Source organism: Aulostomus chinensis, chromosome 24, assembly GCF_037954235.1.
Source record: "Aulostomus chinensis isolate RoL2024-O1b breed Wild chromosome 24, RoL_Achi_v1.0, whole genome shotgun sequence".
Lineage (NCBI taxonomy): Eukaryota > Metazoa > Chordata > Actinopteri > Syngnathiformes > Aulostomidae > Aulostomus > Aulostomus chinensis.
The window spans coordinates 2731112-2744880 of NC_141343.1; the positions used below are offsets into that span (position 1 = coordinate 2731112).

At 38.1% G+C, this 13769-nt stretch overlaps 1 protein-coding gene across 4 annotated transcripts in view; it reads right to left on the reverse strand.

The window, feature by feature from the left end:
• The window catches only part of dnah2 (dynein, axonemal, heavy chain 2), a 67782-nt gene that overhangs the window by 41741 nt on the left and 12272 nt on the right, over positions 1-13769 (reverse strand). For all 4 annotated transcript variants that reach the window (XM_086196584.1, XM_086196586.1, XM_086196585.1 and 1 more), the window contains 23 exons: positions 13529-13685; positions 13244-13353; positions 12635-12764; positions 11848-12036; positions 11608-11752; positions 11295-11487; positions 10593-10793; positions 9707-9863; positions 9295-9469; positions 8969-9132; positions 8593-8754; positions 8247-8350; positions 7655-7811; positions 6946-7028; positions 5815-5995; positions 5387-5525; positions 5090-5307; positions 4554-4646; positions 4341-4466; positions 3868-3978; positions 2587-2775; positions 1033-1136; positions 34-223 (listed from right to left, as the gene is read on the reverse strand). In XM_086196584.1, coding sequence (XP_086052710.1) covers positions 34-223; positions 1033-1136; positions 2587-2775; positions 3868-3978; positions 4341-4466; positions 4554-4646; positions 5090-5307; positions 5387-5525; positions 5815-5995; positions 6946-7028; positions 7655-7811; positions 8247-8350; positions 8593-8754; positions 8969-9132; positions 9295-9469; positions 9707-9863; positions 10593-10793; positions 11295-11487; positions 11608-11752; positions 11848-12036; positions 12635-12764; positions 13244-13353; positions 13529-13685 — 3478 coding nt within the window. The remainder of the gene's footprint in view (positions 1-33; positions 224-1032; positions 1137-2586; positions 2776-3867; positions 3979-4340; positions 4467-4553; positions 4647-5089; positions 5308-5386; positions 5526-5814; positions 5996-6945; positions 7029-7654; positions 7812-8246; positions 8351-8592; positions 8755-8968; positions 9133-9294; positions 9470-9706; positions 9864-10592; positions 10794-11294; positions 11488-11607; positions 11753-11847; positions 12037-12634; positions 12765-13243; positions 13354-13528; positions 13686-13769) is intronic.

Genomic DNA, 13769 nt, shown 5'->3' on the forward strand with positions numbered 1-13769 from the left:
ATCATCATCATCATCACCCCTCTATCTTACTACCTGCGCCAGGCCAGAGAACATCCGTCCCATGGATTTGTAGTCCAGCCCTTCTGAGCAGTTGACTACAATGACATACATCCCCAAAGCTTTGCCTAAATCCTTCACCGTCTCTGTTTTCCCAGTACCAGCTGGACCCTTTGGAGAGCCCCCTCGATGTAGGTGGAGTGCAGTGGTCAGAGTCATGTAACACCTGAGCAAACACATTTATCGTTAGAATATGTCAAGTGTGATTTCATGAACCATAGAAGACCATACACGGTCCAAAGTGTAGATAAAGTATGCACAAACTTAGCTCATACATTTTTACCTCAAGTTCTAATTTAATGGTATGTTGTTTTCTGTTTGTGTCATACCATTGCTGTCTGAGTATCTTTCATAAAAGGAAAAATATTATATTTGCTACTTTATTTGATGTGCTTAGCACATATCGCATGACATGTATGTGAGTTCAAAAACCAATCCATCCCACTGTAAGAACCCGTACCTTATAACTGGCACCTGTTCAGTGAATGCTGAACACACACTCAGAGATTGCGCTACCTAGAAATACTGACTCATGGTGGTATGGCTCCACAAAGTGTGCCTAATCTACAGTGACTTTGACCACCATTTTTTTCAGATCAAACTTGAGTCCCAGTGTATGTCTGTGTTATATTTGAAAAAAAACAAAACAAACTGCAATATTGAAGTCATGGGAGGTGACAGTGACTGTCCAAAATCTTTCCAGTTCAACCAACTGTACCGATCTCTGCTCCCTTAATTGCCCCGGAGATAAATGAAGTTTTCTGAATCTGAATCACAAGTCACAGTGGACATCTGAGTTAAATTTGATTGGGATCTATGGATGTACATAACAAAACTTGTAGTAGATTCTGTCTGTTCGTTAAGTTTTTTTTTTCAAAGTGTAAAATACATGATTAATAATTAACTAATTATTAGACATATTGTTTAATGTGCCAGTGAATTTATTAGCCATTGCACTGATTCAATGATAGTGACCTGTCAGTTAGTGGAGTGATGACAAGCCTTCCTGAGTTGCCCAGGTACTCGTAGCCATACAGGAAACGTGTGTTCGTCTGCCGTATTATGCAATCATTGACATCCTGGTGGAAGAAAAAACTATTTAGTTGGTCTCCTTTCAATTTATCGTCAGGAAAATAACAAGCGCAGAGAAATGCTGACATTATAGGAAAATGGACATGATGGTAAAAATACACAGTAAATCTACTGCTGTGTTCCTTTTCCTGACAATTAGTGCATCATAAAAAGGGTTATTTATCAATACCCACTTGTTGCATTAATCTACTGCTTTTAGCTCCTTAACTTAAAACACATTTTTAAAAAAAGCAGAGTTAGGATAAGATATATTGTACCTACAAACCTTACAACTCCATTCATAGAACTATCGTGCTCCAGGCATCAAAAAAATGTTGACTACTGAAATTATTAATTATCATTTTATTTTTGTCTTTAAATATTATACATTTATTACTTGGCAGAAGTTATTCAATAGCACGAGCAGGGCTCAAAAATAACAATGTCCCGATGTCCCGGGGACCACAAAAAAATCCTGCTGGGAAACAAGTATACTTTGTCTGGGAAAATCCTGCGACAGTCAAAAAATGTCAAAGTAAACTTCAAAATAGCTGTTATTTTCAAAGTAATTCATTATGAGTATCTAGATGTTACCTTTTATCGTTTGAATAGTTTAATAAAAACGTGTGAACCGCAAAACTACAGAAGCCTCACGTTCCTCTGGCATCTCATGATAGGACCACTCACAGACTGCATTCTATGCCATCCACTCTACTCTGCCAGTGGCTGCTGCTTTACTCGCACAACATAGAGCCAGAGTGATAGATCTAGATCATCATCGACAGTTAAAAGAACAAGAAGGAAAAAAGACATGCTGCAGTGTTTGAATAAACAGCCCCCTGATGATGCCCAAATATGGCCATCTCCCGAAACAAAGACATTCCAAGTCCAGGTGCATCACCTTCCCCTGTGGTAAATTAGTTGTTGTCTGTGTGGTAAGTTAACCATCCTTAACTGTCACTGTTAGCTCATGCTCAGCAGTAGCTAACGTTAGCAACTGAATTGTGCCTTACAATGCATACCAGCTAGAAATGTCCTAAATTGCATCTTCATGTTCTTTTGATGTTTGCGAGTCTGTACTATCATTTTTTGTTATTATTTTACTGAACTGTATTGTGGAACTTCTGTTTTTGGATTATCATTCTTACCACTTTGATTGCCAGATAGAGGGATCCAAAAATTGAATTGAAAAATAAAATTTAGAATTCTTAAATGCAACATATCAGACAAATATCTCTGTGTTTTATTAAGAAATAGGTATTTTAACTTGGTCCATGGTGTGATGATTAACTGACAAAAAAGGATCAAATTATATGCATAATGGGGGGGGAACGACAAGAACTAAAATTTGGGAGACTGTTGGTTATATCCGGGACAATACAAAGTTGAATTTGGGACTGAAGAAAAAAAGTTACTTTCGAGCCCTGAGCATGTGCATCATTTTTTCTCTTGTCATACCTTGTCCCAGTATAGTCGCAGCTGGCAGAGCCACTCAAAGGCATTCACGTCATTGCATCCTGTCTTGGCCAGTTTATCGATGACATCACGAGCATGAACCTCCACTGTGACCAGAGCAACAATCTTCAGACGTAGGACTTTTGACAGATCACCACGGATAATTTCTGAATAGCAGTTCAGCATGGACACCTGGGGGGAGAAGGGAGAGATATAGATAAAGGGTCAAGAACCTAGTTATTCTTAACTCCATCATATTTGATGCTGAACTGACTCATTGTTTCTATGTGGCTAATATAAGATTATATGTTCAATACTTACAAAATCAAACAAACATCACGAGGGAGAAGTATTTAACAGGCTGAGAATCATCACGCTTTTTACAGAGCTTCTAGCATCAGATAACATTATGAAACATGTCTGCATATAAAGGAATTAAAAAAGGACTTTCTTTTAAAATCAGACATGGTTAGTTGTCTTACACTGCCAGGGTTATCAGCTGAATGTTGCATCCTCACATTATTGTTCAAGCATCCTGCCCCACTTGCCATTAAACAATGTCACATGGTACAATATCCCTTAAGCTATGTTGCACTCACAAAGTTAATAACTTCCCACAAATGTAACAAACCACAAATGTAAATCATATCTGCAGCTTGTCATGAGATGATACCACAAATAAACATAAAATCTCCAGCTTTTCATGGATTAACACCACAAATGTAAATCATATCTGCAGCTTGTCATGAGATGATACCACAAATAAACATCAAATCTGCAGCTTGTCATGGATTAATACCACAAATGTAAATCATATCTGCAGCTTTTCATGTAATAATGTCTCAAATGTAATAATTTGCCACAAATGTAAAAAAACTTTCCTGCTACAAACGTAATACCTCCTTCCTAATATTCTATTACAATTTATTACATTTTTCACCTTCTTTAAAAAGTAACAAATCCCCACAAATATACAAATATTAAGTTTGTGGGAAATATATCTATTATATTATATTTCTCAAATAAAATGCCTTTTCAATTGACAGAATATGAACTAAATCCATCAGTGCCTAATGGGAGATATTTATGATTGTGTAAAAATCAATAATTCAATACAGCTGCTGAAGGAAGTTTGAAGCAGCAGGTAGAAATGATGAGCTAAAGCCATGACGCAAATGTGTAAGCATTGATAGTATCTGGTGAAACAGCCTTCACAGTCCAGACAAGTAAAAGTGATCAAATTCAGCAGTGATCAAATTCATGAAAACAAAAAGTCAAATAAACCTGTTTCTTCTTCACTGATTTCAAGGAAGACTTGGCAGCTCTCTCCTTGCTGCTGATGAGAGATTTAGCCACATCAGTGGTCCACTGGATCTGACTTGCTGTAATCAGCATCTAAGACAGTACAAGAAACTTTAGAACTACTTTACGATAAGGGTATGTTCATTAGTACTGTATGAGTGATTACGCATTACTTAAGCATAATTGACCGTATTTTCATGCTCTTCTGGGACACTTGTGGTAGAGTGAGGAAGACGTATCCCTACAGGTGTAAATCACCCTGCCTCCAACCCCACTTACATCTGTCATTGCTGTAACTTGTTAATGACTACTAGACACATTAGCAACTGGTAACAAAATGTTAACTCAGCATTAACTTACCATTTTCAGTCACTGTCAGTCATTATCAGAGAGTCTAATGTGGGACAGTGTTAAACTGGAGGGCAAGATTAAGGCAGGAATATTTGAAACTATACCTGTCCTGGCCAATCTTTGATCCATTTGTCTCTCTGTCCTGCTGTCCTCTTCAGAGCTACGAGGCAGTCGCTCAGACAATCCTTGAGTGTGACACGCATGGCCTTCTCAACATCACACAACCAAACCTGCCAGCACAACCAGTGGTCATATTCTCATATAATCCCCCTTAACTTTCAGTAAGAGGCCCTACATTGATCATTCGGACTACTGACCTCCACAGGTCTGTCTAGTTGCACTGGATTAATGAGCTGTACAAACTCTCCATCAGCAGAGAACATCCCAGTGGCATCTTGCCTGCCTCCCACCTACAGGAAAAACACACACGACAGCTCTCTGTATGATCTCCTGATCTGTTATGAGTTCAAAATGTCAAAATGTAATACACCAGTAGAGGGCTCATGTATGTTGTTTTAGGACATGACAAAAATTAATAAATAAAGTAAAATCACAATTTGCATTTGGAAACTAGAAATAATGCATCCTATTTTCAGGTCAACCTTGTGTCCTAATGGACGGTCACAGTGACCTTGACAGTTGAACACCAAAATCCTATGATTGAAATTCACTCCAAACTTGAAGAAATTCCATCCAGGTATGCCAATATTTCACTGCAAATGGGACATACGCAAAAACTGAAAAACATATTCTGGGCCAGAGGCATAAAACAAAGTAATTTCAGTACATTATGTGGATTGTGTTGATATCACTCCTTAATTAGACATTTTCACACCATTTAAGTTAATTTTACTTTTTCAGTGTGCAGGTGCTTGACGTTGTCAAAACATTTTTTCAGGTGCGGTTGCATAGCTTCTGGGTTCTGTGACTGTCCCAATATCTCCAGCACATCATCATTGGAAAGGAAGTAGAATCTTGGGAAGATCTGCCTCTTGGTCTCCAAGTACATGTCCAGAGCCTTCTGGATATCCTCCAGCTTGTTACTCATCTCTGACAGCCTCTCCAATAAGCCTGAAAGCACAGAAGGGACTGCTTACACAGTGGACTTCATTATCCTGTCTGAATATCATTTTAGTTTTTTTCATAATACCAGGGTGATGTGTTCCCTGCAGGGCGTTGTTATCTTTATGGAGTTGCTCCATGACTGCTTTCCAACTGGAGCTAACATCTTCAAATTCTTTAAACTCATAAGGTAGCTGCTCCCTGATGTCTTTTCCTTGAAAAATGTTCTGCAAAGGTAAAAGAAAGAAAAATTGACACAAAAAGGAGGTGATGAAGTTTTGAGATGACACTAAAGTCATATGGCTGTGATAGAGATGAGCACAATAAACCAGCAGGACAGCACAGGTAAGGGTTAGCAAGGCCATAGAGCAGTGGGGAGCAACACTGTTACCAACAGAGAGCACTGTATTGTGCCTAGATCTTACAATGACCCAAATGACAAAATAATCACAGCAAATAAGTCTGCATTCACACAACAAAAACCCTACATATAATAAATGAGTGTGAATGCTACACCTCCAGATAAATCCACTGACGCTGCACTGTGAGGATCATCTCAATGACCTCCAGCACTTGTGACAGTTGCCGTTCCCAGCAGTCAACCTCCTGCTCAAAGGCTTTGACAAAGCGAGAAGCCTTCATTGTGGACAGGGTAACCTGGTTGTCCTCCAGGACCTGGAGAACCTCCTCTGTGCCCCTATGGAGAGAGAAGGAGCATAAGAGATGGTGACAGCAACGCATTTTCACAGTTGAATAAATTATATTATTCATCCCATCCATCTATCCATCAATCCATCCATGTTCCATCACTTATCCTGTTAAGGGTCAAGGGGGTTGGAGCCTATCCCAGCAGCCTTCAGGTGAGAGGCGGGGTTCACCCTGGACAGGTCACCAGTCCATCACAGGGCCAACACATAGAGACAGACAACCATTCACACTCACAGCCACGCCTACGGTCAATTTAGAGTCTGGATTAACCTGGTCCCCTCTTGATGTCTTTGGACTGTGGAGGAAGCTGGAGTACCAGAGAGAACCCAGCAGGAACAGGGAGAACATGCAGACTCCACCCAGAAAGACCCCGTGTTCGAGCCGGGGCTCAAACCTGGAACCTTCTTGCTGTGAGGTGACAGTGCTGACCACTGCACCACCGTGTCACTCAGTATTTTTCATTTAACTGCCATAATGCATTGTCTCTAATAGACCAAGTACTTGTCATTAGATGTTACTTTCTCAAAAACATCATTTAAATGTTAGATATTTACATTTCTCTTCTTCTGAAGTCGTATCAAAGGTTTACTCTGGGTGGTCCAGTTACTGACTGCAGTTAATAACTTGTGTTCCACCCACTAGACTACACTGAACATACACCGGCTCTCTTATGACAACAAGGACAGACAGATCAGTGACATCCAATTTTAGTCTGTATTTACATCTGTAGCTTTAATCACAACCAGACTGAGACATCATTGGATGGCAAGACTGAGCTGCTGTTCTCAGTGGGATCTAGTGATGTATTTAACTTTGCAGCTCATTTAACTGCAGTATATTGTTGATACTTTAGTTTGTAAATCCTATTTTAACTTTTTTCCTTTAATAAATATATTGCAGTTGTAGCAGCACAGCATCTGGGGACTTTGACTTTCTCACCTAAGATGATAGTGGCCGCCGTCCTTGTAAGGGGCGATATCAAGGAATGTTTCCTCCCATGTCTTGGTCATGTCCTCTAGACCCTTCAGTATAAAATGCAGAAGTGTTATCAAAAGACTGGTCACACCATTGCAAAGTGACAGAATATGAGCCCTTTTTTGTAAACTTAGAGATACATGTCCATGCTAAGATTATTAATGCGCAAGATAAAACTCATCTTGGCTTTTCAGCAATACCTACTGTTGTGAAACTTTGCTTATAGAACTTTAAAAGCATTACTTTTGTATATTTTTACTGTCCAAGGAGCCTATTTTTTATACTCTAATTTGTCTGCCAAGTATTTTTTTTTAATCTTAACCTTTTAATCATAACTTCAATGTGCTTTGGCCGCAGCTCTTTTCATAGATCAGCTGCAAATTACATACAGATTGTGAGTGCAAATTGAAAATGTATAAATATAAAATCCTCGCTCCTAAAACTGCACTGATGTAACCCACTGTATGCTCAGGGGCAGAGTGGAAAGGGGCTTGAGGCGGGATTAATGCTAACAAAGATTGAATGCCCAAGAAGAGCAAGCTTGGAGAAAACTAGGGAGCTGAAGTCTGCTACAACTCTGACTTTTCATACCAATGGCCTGAGTGAAACAATGTTCAGGCAGGCAAAACTCCCCAAACACCCACTGAGCACAGACTTGATGTAAAGGATGGACCTGTTCTATGGAGAGTTCCTTGCTGGCGGCTCCAGATATCCTACAGATATTATCAGCATACTTGTCAAGATCTAGAGTTATGATCTTCTCCAGGGTGAAGTCAGCACTGCTTTGATCGAAGGAGCACTGGAGCTCATCACAGATCTGTTTCCAGTGCCTGAAAGGAGGCATTGGAAACATTGTTATTCTCAAGGTGGATCATTAAAAAGGAAATTTCAATTTTATAGCCTAAAATCATAAAACCAAATAACTTCAAAGACCTTTATAATTTGACTTTTAATACTTTTAAATAGGTGATAAATCAACAGAAAAACATGTGCATACTATATGCCGACACTGCATTCGCTGTCATACCTTTATATTCCATAGATATCACATAACTCCTGTATTATTTGACAGCATCAAGAATAGCTGAGTGCTGCATATGACCTGACAGCCCTAATTGACTTATCTTGTGTCTCACTATGAGAATGTATGCTGAAGCTTTCAACTGAAATGGCAATACTATTATCTAATTATCAAGGCGGTTCCAGCACGTACCATGGAGTTAAAACATGAGCATACCATATACACATACATTTTTTTGATTTACCTGTCTCTCATTGCTGGGTTTCTCAGGTCAGTAATGAGAGGGATGATTCCCTTAAACTGCTCCATCTTGTTCTTGGAGAAATCCACTATGTCCCACTCCTTATCCTGCAATGAAAACAAGAAGCAGCTTTCAGTTCTTTATAATATTCATGTTAGAGTTGCTGTGGGTCCCCCCCCCCCCCCATTTGAGCAATAAGTACCAAAATGTATGCACTCACAAAGAAGGCAATAACATGTTTGAATAAGTATGACCTCATATGGTACTCGATAGATGTGTTTTTCTTGGAATGCATGTGTATTTATGTGCCTGACCAAGTAATCTAACAGAGAGCCAAAATCTCAGCTACCTTGAGTTCTCTTTGGAGTTTGTGCAGTTTTTTTAACACGTCCTGTGCTGTATTCTCCATGTTTTCAGTCTGAAGGGTAGTGAACTGTCCAACCTTCCAGATGTTCCAGTTGTTATTCCACACCTGCATGATCTCCCAGACCTGCTGCAGGTCATCCAGGTCCTGTGCAACACAAAAAAGACAAAAACGAATCAGTGTCCAAATAAAAGCTTGAATATTAAAGACCTATGTGCAGGTTTGGTTTTATAATTTGCTTTGAGTCAACACTTTACCCCATAATCTGTCAATTTTTGAGTCAAAATATTGCACATAATGTAACCCTCCAAATTAACAACTTATGTTGGCATTATTGTAGACTTGTGATGATAGGTCAGACCGTTTCCAACATTTGCATGCTTTTGGAAGGCAGATGTTCCATCTTGAAGAAGCCCAGGCCATGAATGATGGTGCTCTCCTCTTGTTTTAGAGCCTCAAGGTGGCTGTGATGCTCAGCTATTTGCTCCAGAGCCACCTCAGGGCTCAGGACACTTTCAAATGGGCCTGGACAGGCAAAAATGTCAGCATGTAATCAGACAAGCAAACACTGCTGCTTTTATGAAAAGGAAATTATTGTGAATTGAGTGTAAAATTTAAAAAAAAAACAAGATTTTCTTTCTATTTTGCACAACTGTAACACTCTTTGGAGAAAGAGTGGTATGTGACCTGTGCTGTTGAAGTCTTGCACAATACTTTGGATCTTCTTCTTGATTTCCTCAGAGGAAAGAACAAGGCTGCTCTTAAACTTCTCCTTCTGTTTCTGTAGCATGATGTTGCTGTCAATCAACACTTGCTGGTACCACACCCACTCTCCATCAAGCAACTCATGCAAGTCCTGCACCTGTAAATTGCAGCATTACTGAGACAGAATATCAGTTTCCATGTTTTGAAATCAGTGTTTTGTCCCCTAACAAATGTTCTACTGATCTATTTTGTTAAACAGAGAATATGCAAATTGGTCATTATATTAAAAGTGTAAATGTGTTAGTGGCTCTCAGAGTACTTGCGGAATGTATGAGAGGATGTTTTGAGAGGAGACAATGAAGTCACAGGTATTATTAATTAGTGAGGTGCTCACAGGCTGTTCCACAGGGACTTCATATTTATCCAGGATAGCAAACTGTTCATGAATGAGAAGAATCTGAGCCTCAGTCTTGCCCATATCACCCTGGAGACTCTCTAAGAGATTAAGGCTCTCACTAAGCTCCACCAGAGTCTCTGGAGGTTGGCTCAGCCTGAAAAAACACACACAAAAACAAAAACTTAGACAGGTATTTCCAATGTTTACAGGATCAAAACGTCCTCTTCTCTTCACTTTCATTTCTGATAAATCAATTTATTTGATCAGAATTGAGATTTATAGTCTATTTCATGTAAGAGAAATTGTGTACATACTGCTCATTTGACAAACCCTTGACAGAAACTGCCCTATAAACCCACTAAATCTGCAACAAACACTTGTGGTATGAACTGTTTTCATAAGCTGCAATTAAGCACTAAAATTTGCAATAATTCATGGATAGTCAAGTTAAGGACTGGAGAAGCCACTGCTCTAAAACCAGGCAAGAACAATCTGTTACGACAACTATGAAATAAATAAAGCCTGTTTTTGCAAAAAAGAAAAAAGAAAAAAAAAAGGTTTTCCTTCTCACATTAAAGAAAAATACAGATACTTTCCATCATATCCAACACCTGCTATATTGTCTGTAGATAGCATATATAAAATCAATCAGATGCTTGATCCAAAATGTCAAGATCAAAATATTATAACACAACAATCCAGAGACGATCACAAACATTATACTACTCTATCTTACAGTGAACAAACACCTGAAAATCCTCAATTCTAAATAAAATACTTTGAGAAAACCCATATTAATCAGATGTTGGTGGCTGATATTCATCAAGATCTGTTTTTTTAGTCTGACGGTCTCCACAGTGTATCATAAAGTGACTGACTCCACCTCTTTGCATTGTCTTCTAAGGAGCTGTGCAGTTCTTTGAGGTTGTTGCTAGCCATGTGGCTGAGGAGCTGTGTGAACTTGGCTCGCCACTGACTGCAGTGCTGCACCAAAGACGACTTGAGTGGTGAGCAGTCCAGCATCACAAATTGGATGTTCAGTACCGTCTCCTCCTGTTGAACACGTTTGTCATTTTCGAAGTAACTGAACCATAAATTGGAGGCAAAATGGGAAAATGAGAAGAAAGTGGTTAATTAATCTGATAAATAACCTTTTAAATAAAAGTTTTGGATGCAAAGAAATATAAGTTTAAAACAACTAGAATATAAAATAGGTCTTTGTGAATGGGAAGAAGATGGTTATGCAGCGACTGTTGTAAGTCATAGCTTCAATTCATGTTGCTCAAGATATACTGAAATGGTGAAAAATGGTGCAGTGCAAGTGATGTTAAAACACATTTGGAAGAATGTGTTATCTATGTGAAAGGCTGGTGAATCCTTATTTGGAACCAAAAAATGTAAGTAGCTGTATCATTAGCTTATCATTTAATTAGGTAACTGGGCCTTCGTTTAGTGCGTATCTTGTATCTAAAATGTTTGTTTCTTGTAGTTTTTAGTGTGATTTTGTTTTGTATGTTTGATTTATTTGTGGATTTATGTTTAATTATAACAGTCTACAGAAGAATTCTGTCGTTTTGCCCGGTACCTGTATATATCTGTATCAAAAGCTTTGACTGGCGGGTTGAGTCTTCGGTAGCGTTGTATAAAGGAGTCCTTGTTGCTCTCCCAGATATCCCGATATTTGTCCCAAGTCTTCCGATAAGCCTGCAGGTGGTTAGCATTGTTTGCCATCCCTGAAGCAACTGTAGCCTGAATCTTCCTGATCTCCTCGTCTTGCTCTGAAGGATTTGCAGGGTTATGAAATAGAGGCACAGACACATGCAGTTCATTGTTATATTGAACTACACAGAAGTCACTGTCTGTAGTTTACTAAATAGAGTTAAGGAACGCCTTCAAACCTATGCTGATGTAAATCGGATTCTCCTGTGAGCATTTGCAGGAAAGAAGCTCAGGCAGTCGCTTAAAGTCTGAGATGGTGTTGATGAGTTGAGGCAGTATGTTGACAATCTGAGCAAGCTTTCCCAGCAATGGGGAAAACTCAACCTGTAAAAACGAGGATGCATCTTTACCCCTTCAAATATCCATCTGTGAACAAGTGAATATAATTCCAAGGAACTGAACTGGTTGGTTTCTGCTACCTTTGGTGTAGTCTCAGGGTCAGCTTGATGCAGTGTTACCAGGACTCTGAACAAGGGACTGAGTGGTGTCTTACTGTCGCCGTTGATTGCCCGAGAGAGCTTTTGCAAAGACCACTTGATATTGCTCCTAAGAGCTTCCTGCACCATGTGGTCCACCTTCTCTGTGTAGGTCACCCAATGCTCCTGGACCTTTGGGAAAATTAGGTGAAGACACATGACACAGTTCTTTTAAACTATTAAGTGCATATAAATCTAAGTTTAGGTTTTTTTCATGGCAATACATAACAATGGCAAAAACTTTCCACTGTTCATGAATCAATTATCAAAGTGAAAGAATAGAATATCTTGCCATTTCAATCAATAATAAATTAACTTTCAAGTTTCATCCTGCTAATCTTGTTAACAAAAAAATGATTTAATATCAATGCTTTGTAGGAAAAATATAATTTTATTTTTCAAAAATATTGTTTCTGATAAATTTACTTCTGTGATTTTAAACCTCTCATCCGTTCATTTTGACTGATTTGTTTTATAAGTTGCATATGCTGTGATCTGTGTTGTAATACTTGTTTTATGTGATTTCTTTTTATATTTATGTGCTGTTTTAATTTTTTGCTGTCTTTTAAGTATAACCATCAACAATCAGCTCATCCATTCACATTTACAGGTTCTTGTAAATTCAGTGACTTGCTGGAAAAACAGTCCCCCCCCACACACACATCTTAACACTTTTGTTGGGATACCGTCAATATAATATTGAATGAATGAAGAGAGATTCAAAGCAGACCTCAGGTCCATCATTTGAGAAAGTGTTATGAATGCGCCTCATGATATCAACAATGCTCTGATGTGCTGAGTGCAGTATTTGGAGCTGACTCTGCAGGTGAGCCCTCTGATCATCCTCAAACTCGAGGTTCCTGGGAAGAATACCCCCAAAAAACAATGTGCAATTTAGATGTGACTTCCTCATAAAGCAGTGTTTTCATATATATATATATATATATATATATATATATATATATATATATATATATATATATATATATATATATATATATATATATATACATATATACTATATATACAGTATATATATATAGTATATATATACATATATATACACAGTATATATATATACTGTATATATATACAGTATATATATACATATATATACAGTATATATATAGTATATATATTTACATATATATATACATACTGTATATATATATATATATATGTACTGTATATATATAAAGAATTTTATTTTCAAGGAAAGAATTAGCATGCAGTTGCTAAATTATTCCTCAAATTTAAATTAATTTCATATTTGCTATATTCTACAGCATCCCAATGAGGATATGTGATTTGAGGTAAACAGCAATATATCTTCCCTTACCTGTACAAGATCTTTCCATCCAGTTTAACCAAAAGTGTTTCACTTATCTGACGACAGAGATTGGAGATTGCAAGATTGGAGCTTTTATATTCGTCAACAATCAGCTGGACCTGAAGTGTTATAAAGGAAAAACAACATTTCAGGTCAGTAATTACACTTCAAACATAAAATTAAAACTATCCAGCCAACATTTACCTTCATACAACACAGAATGGGACTAAAACAGAATATATTACAATGTGTTTAACTGTGCGCATGCCCACTATGATTATTCTGTGTTCAAACCTTGTCAATATGCAGGAGACAGTCATGGATGAAGTTGTTCGAAGCTCCTTTAAACAACCACAAGTGCTTGGTCAACCCAAGTTGAATCTTCTTATCAAGGAAACGAATTCGCTGCCGAAACATACGCAACTCCTCAAGTGACAGGATTTCCATGATTCTGACACACAGACACACACACAGATCATATAACTATGTTAAATGCATTTTGTTAACAACAATCAGTTAGGAAAAACAAAAAAAT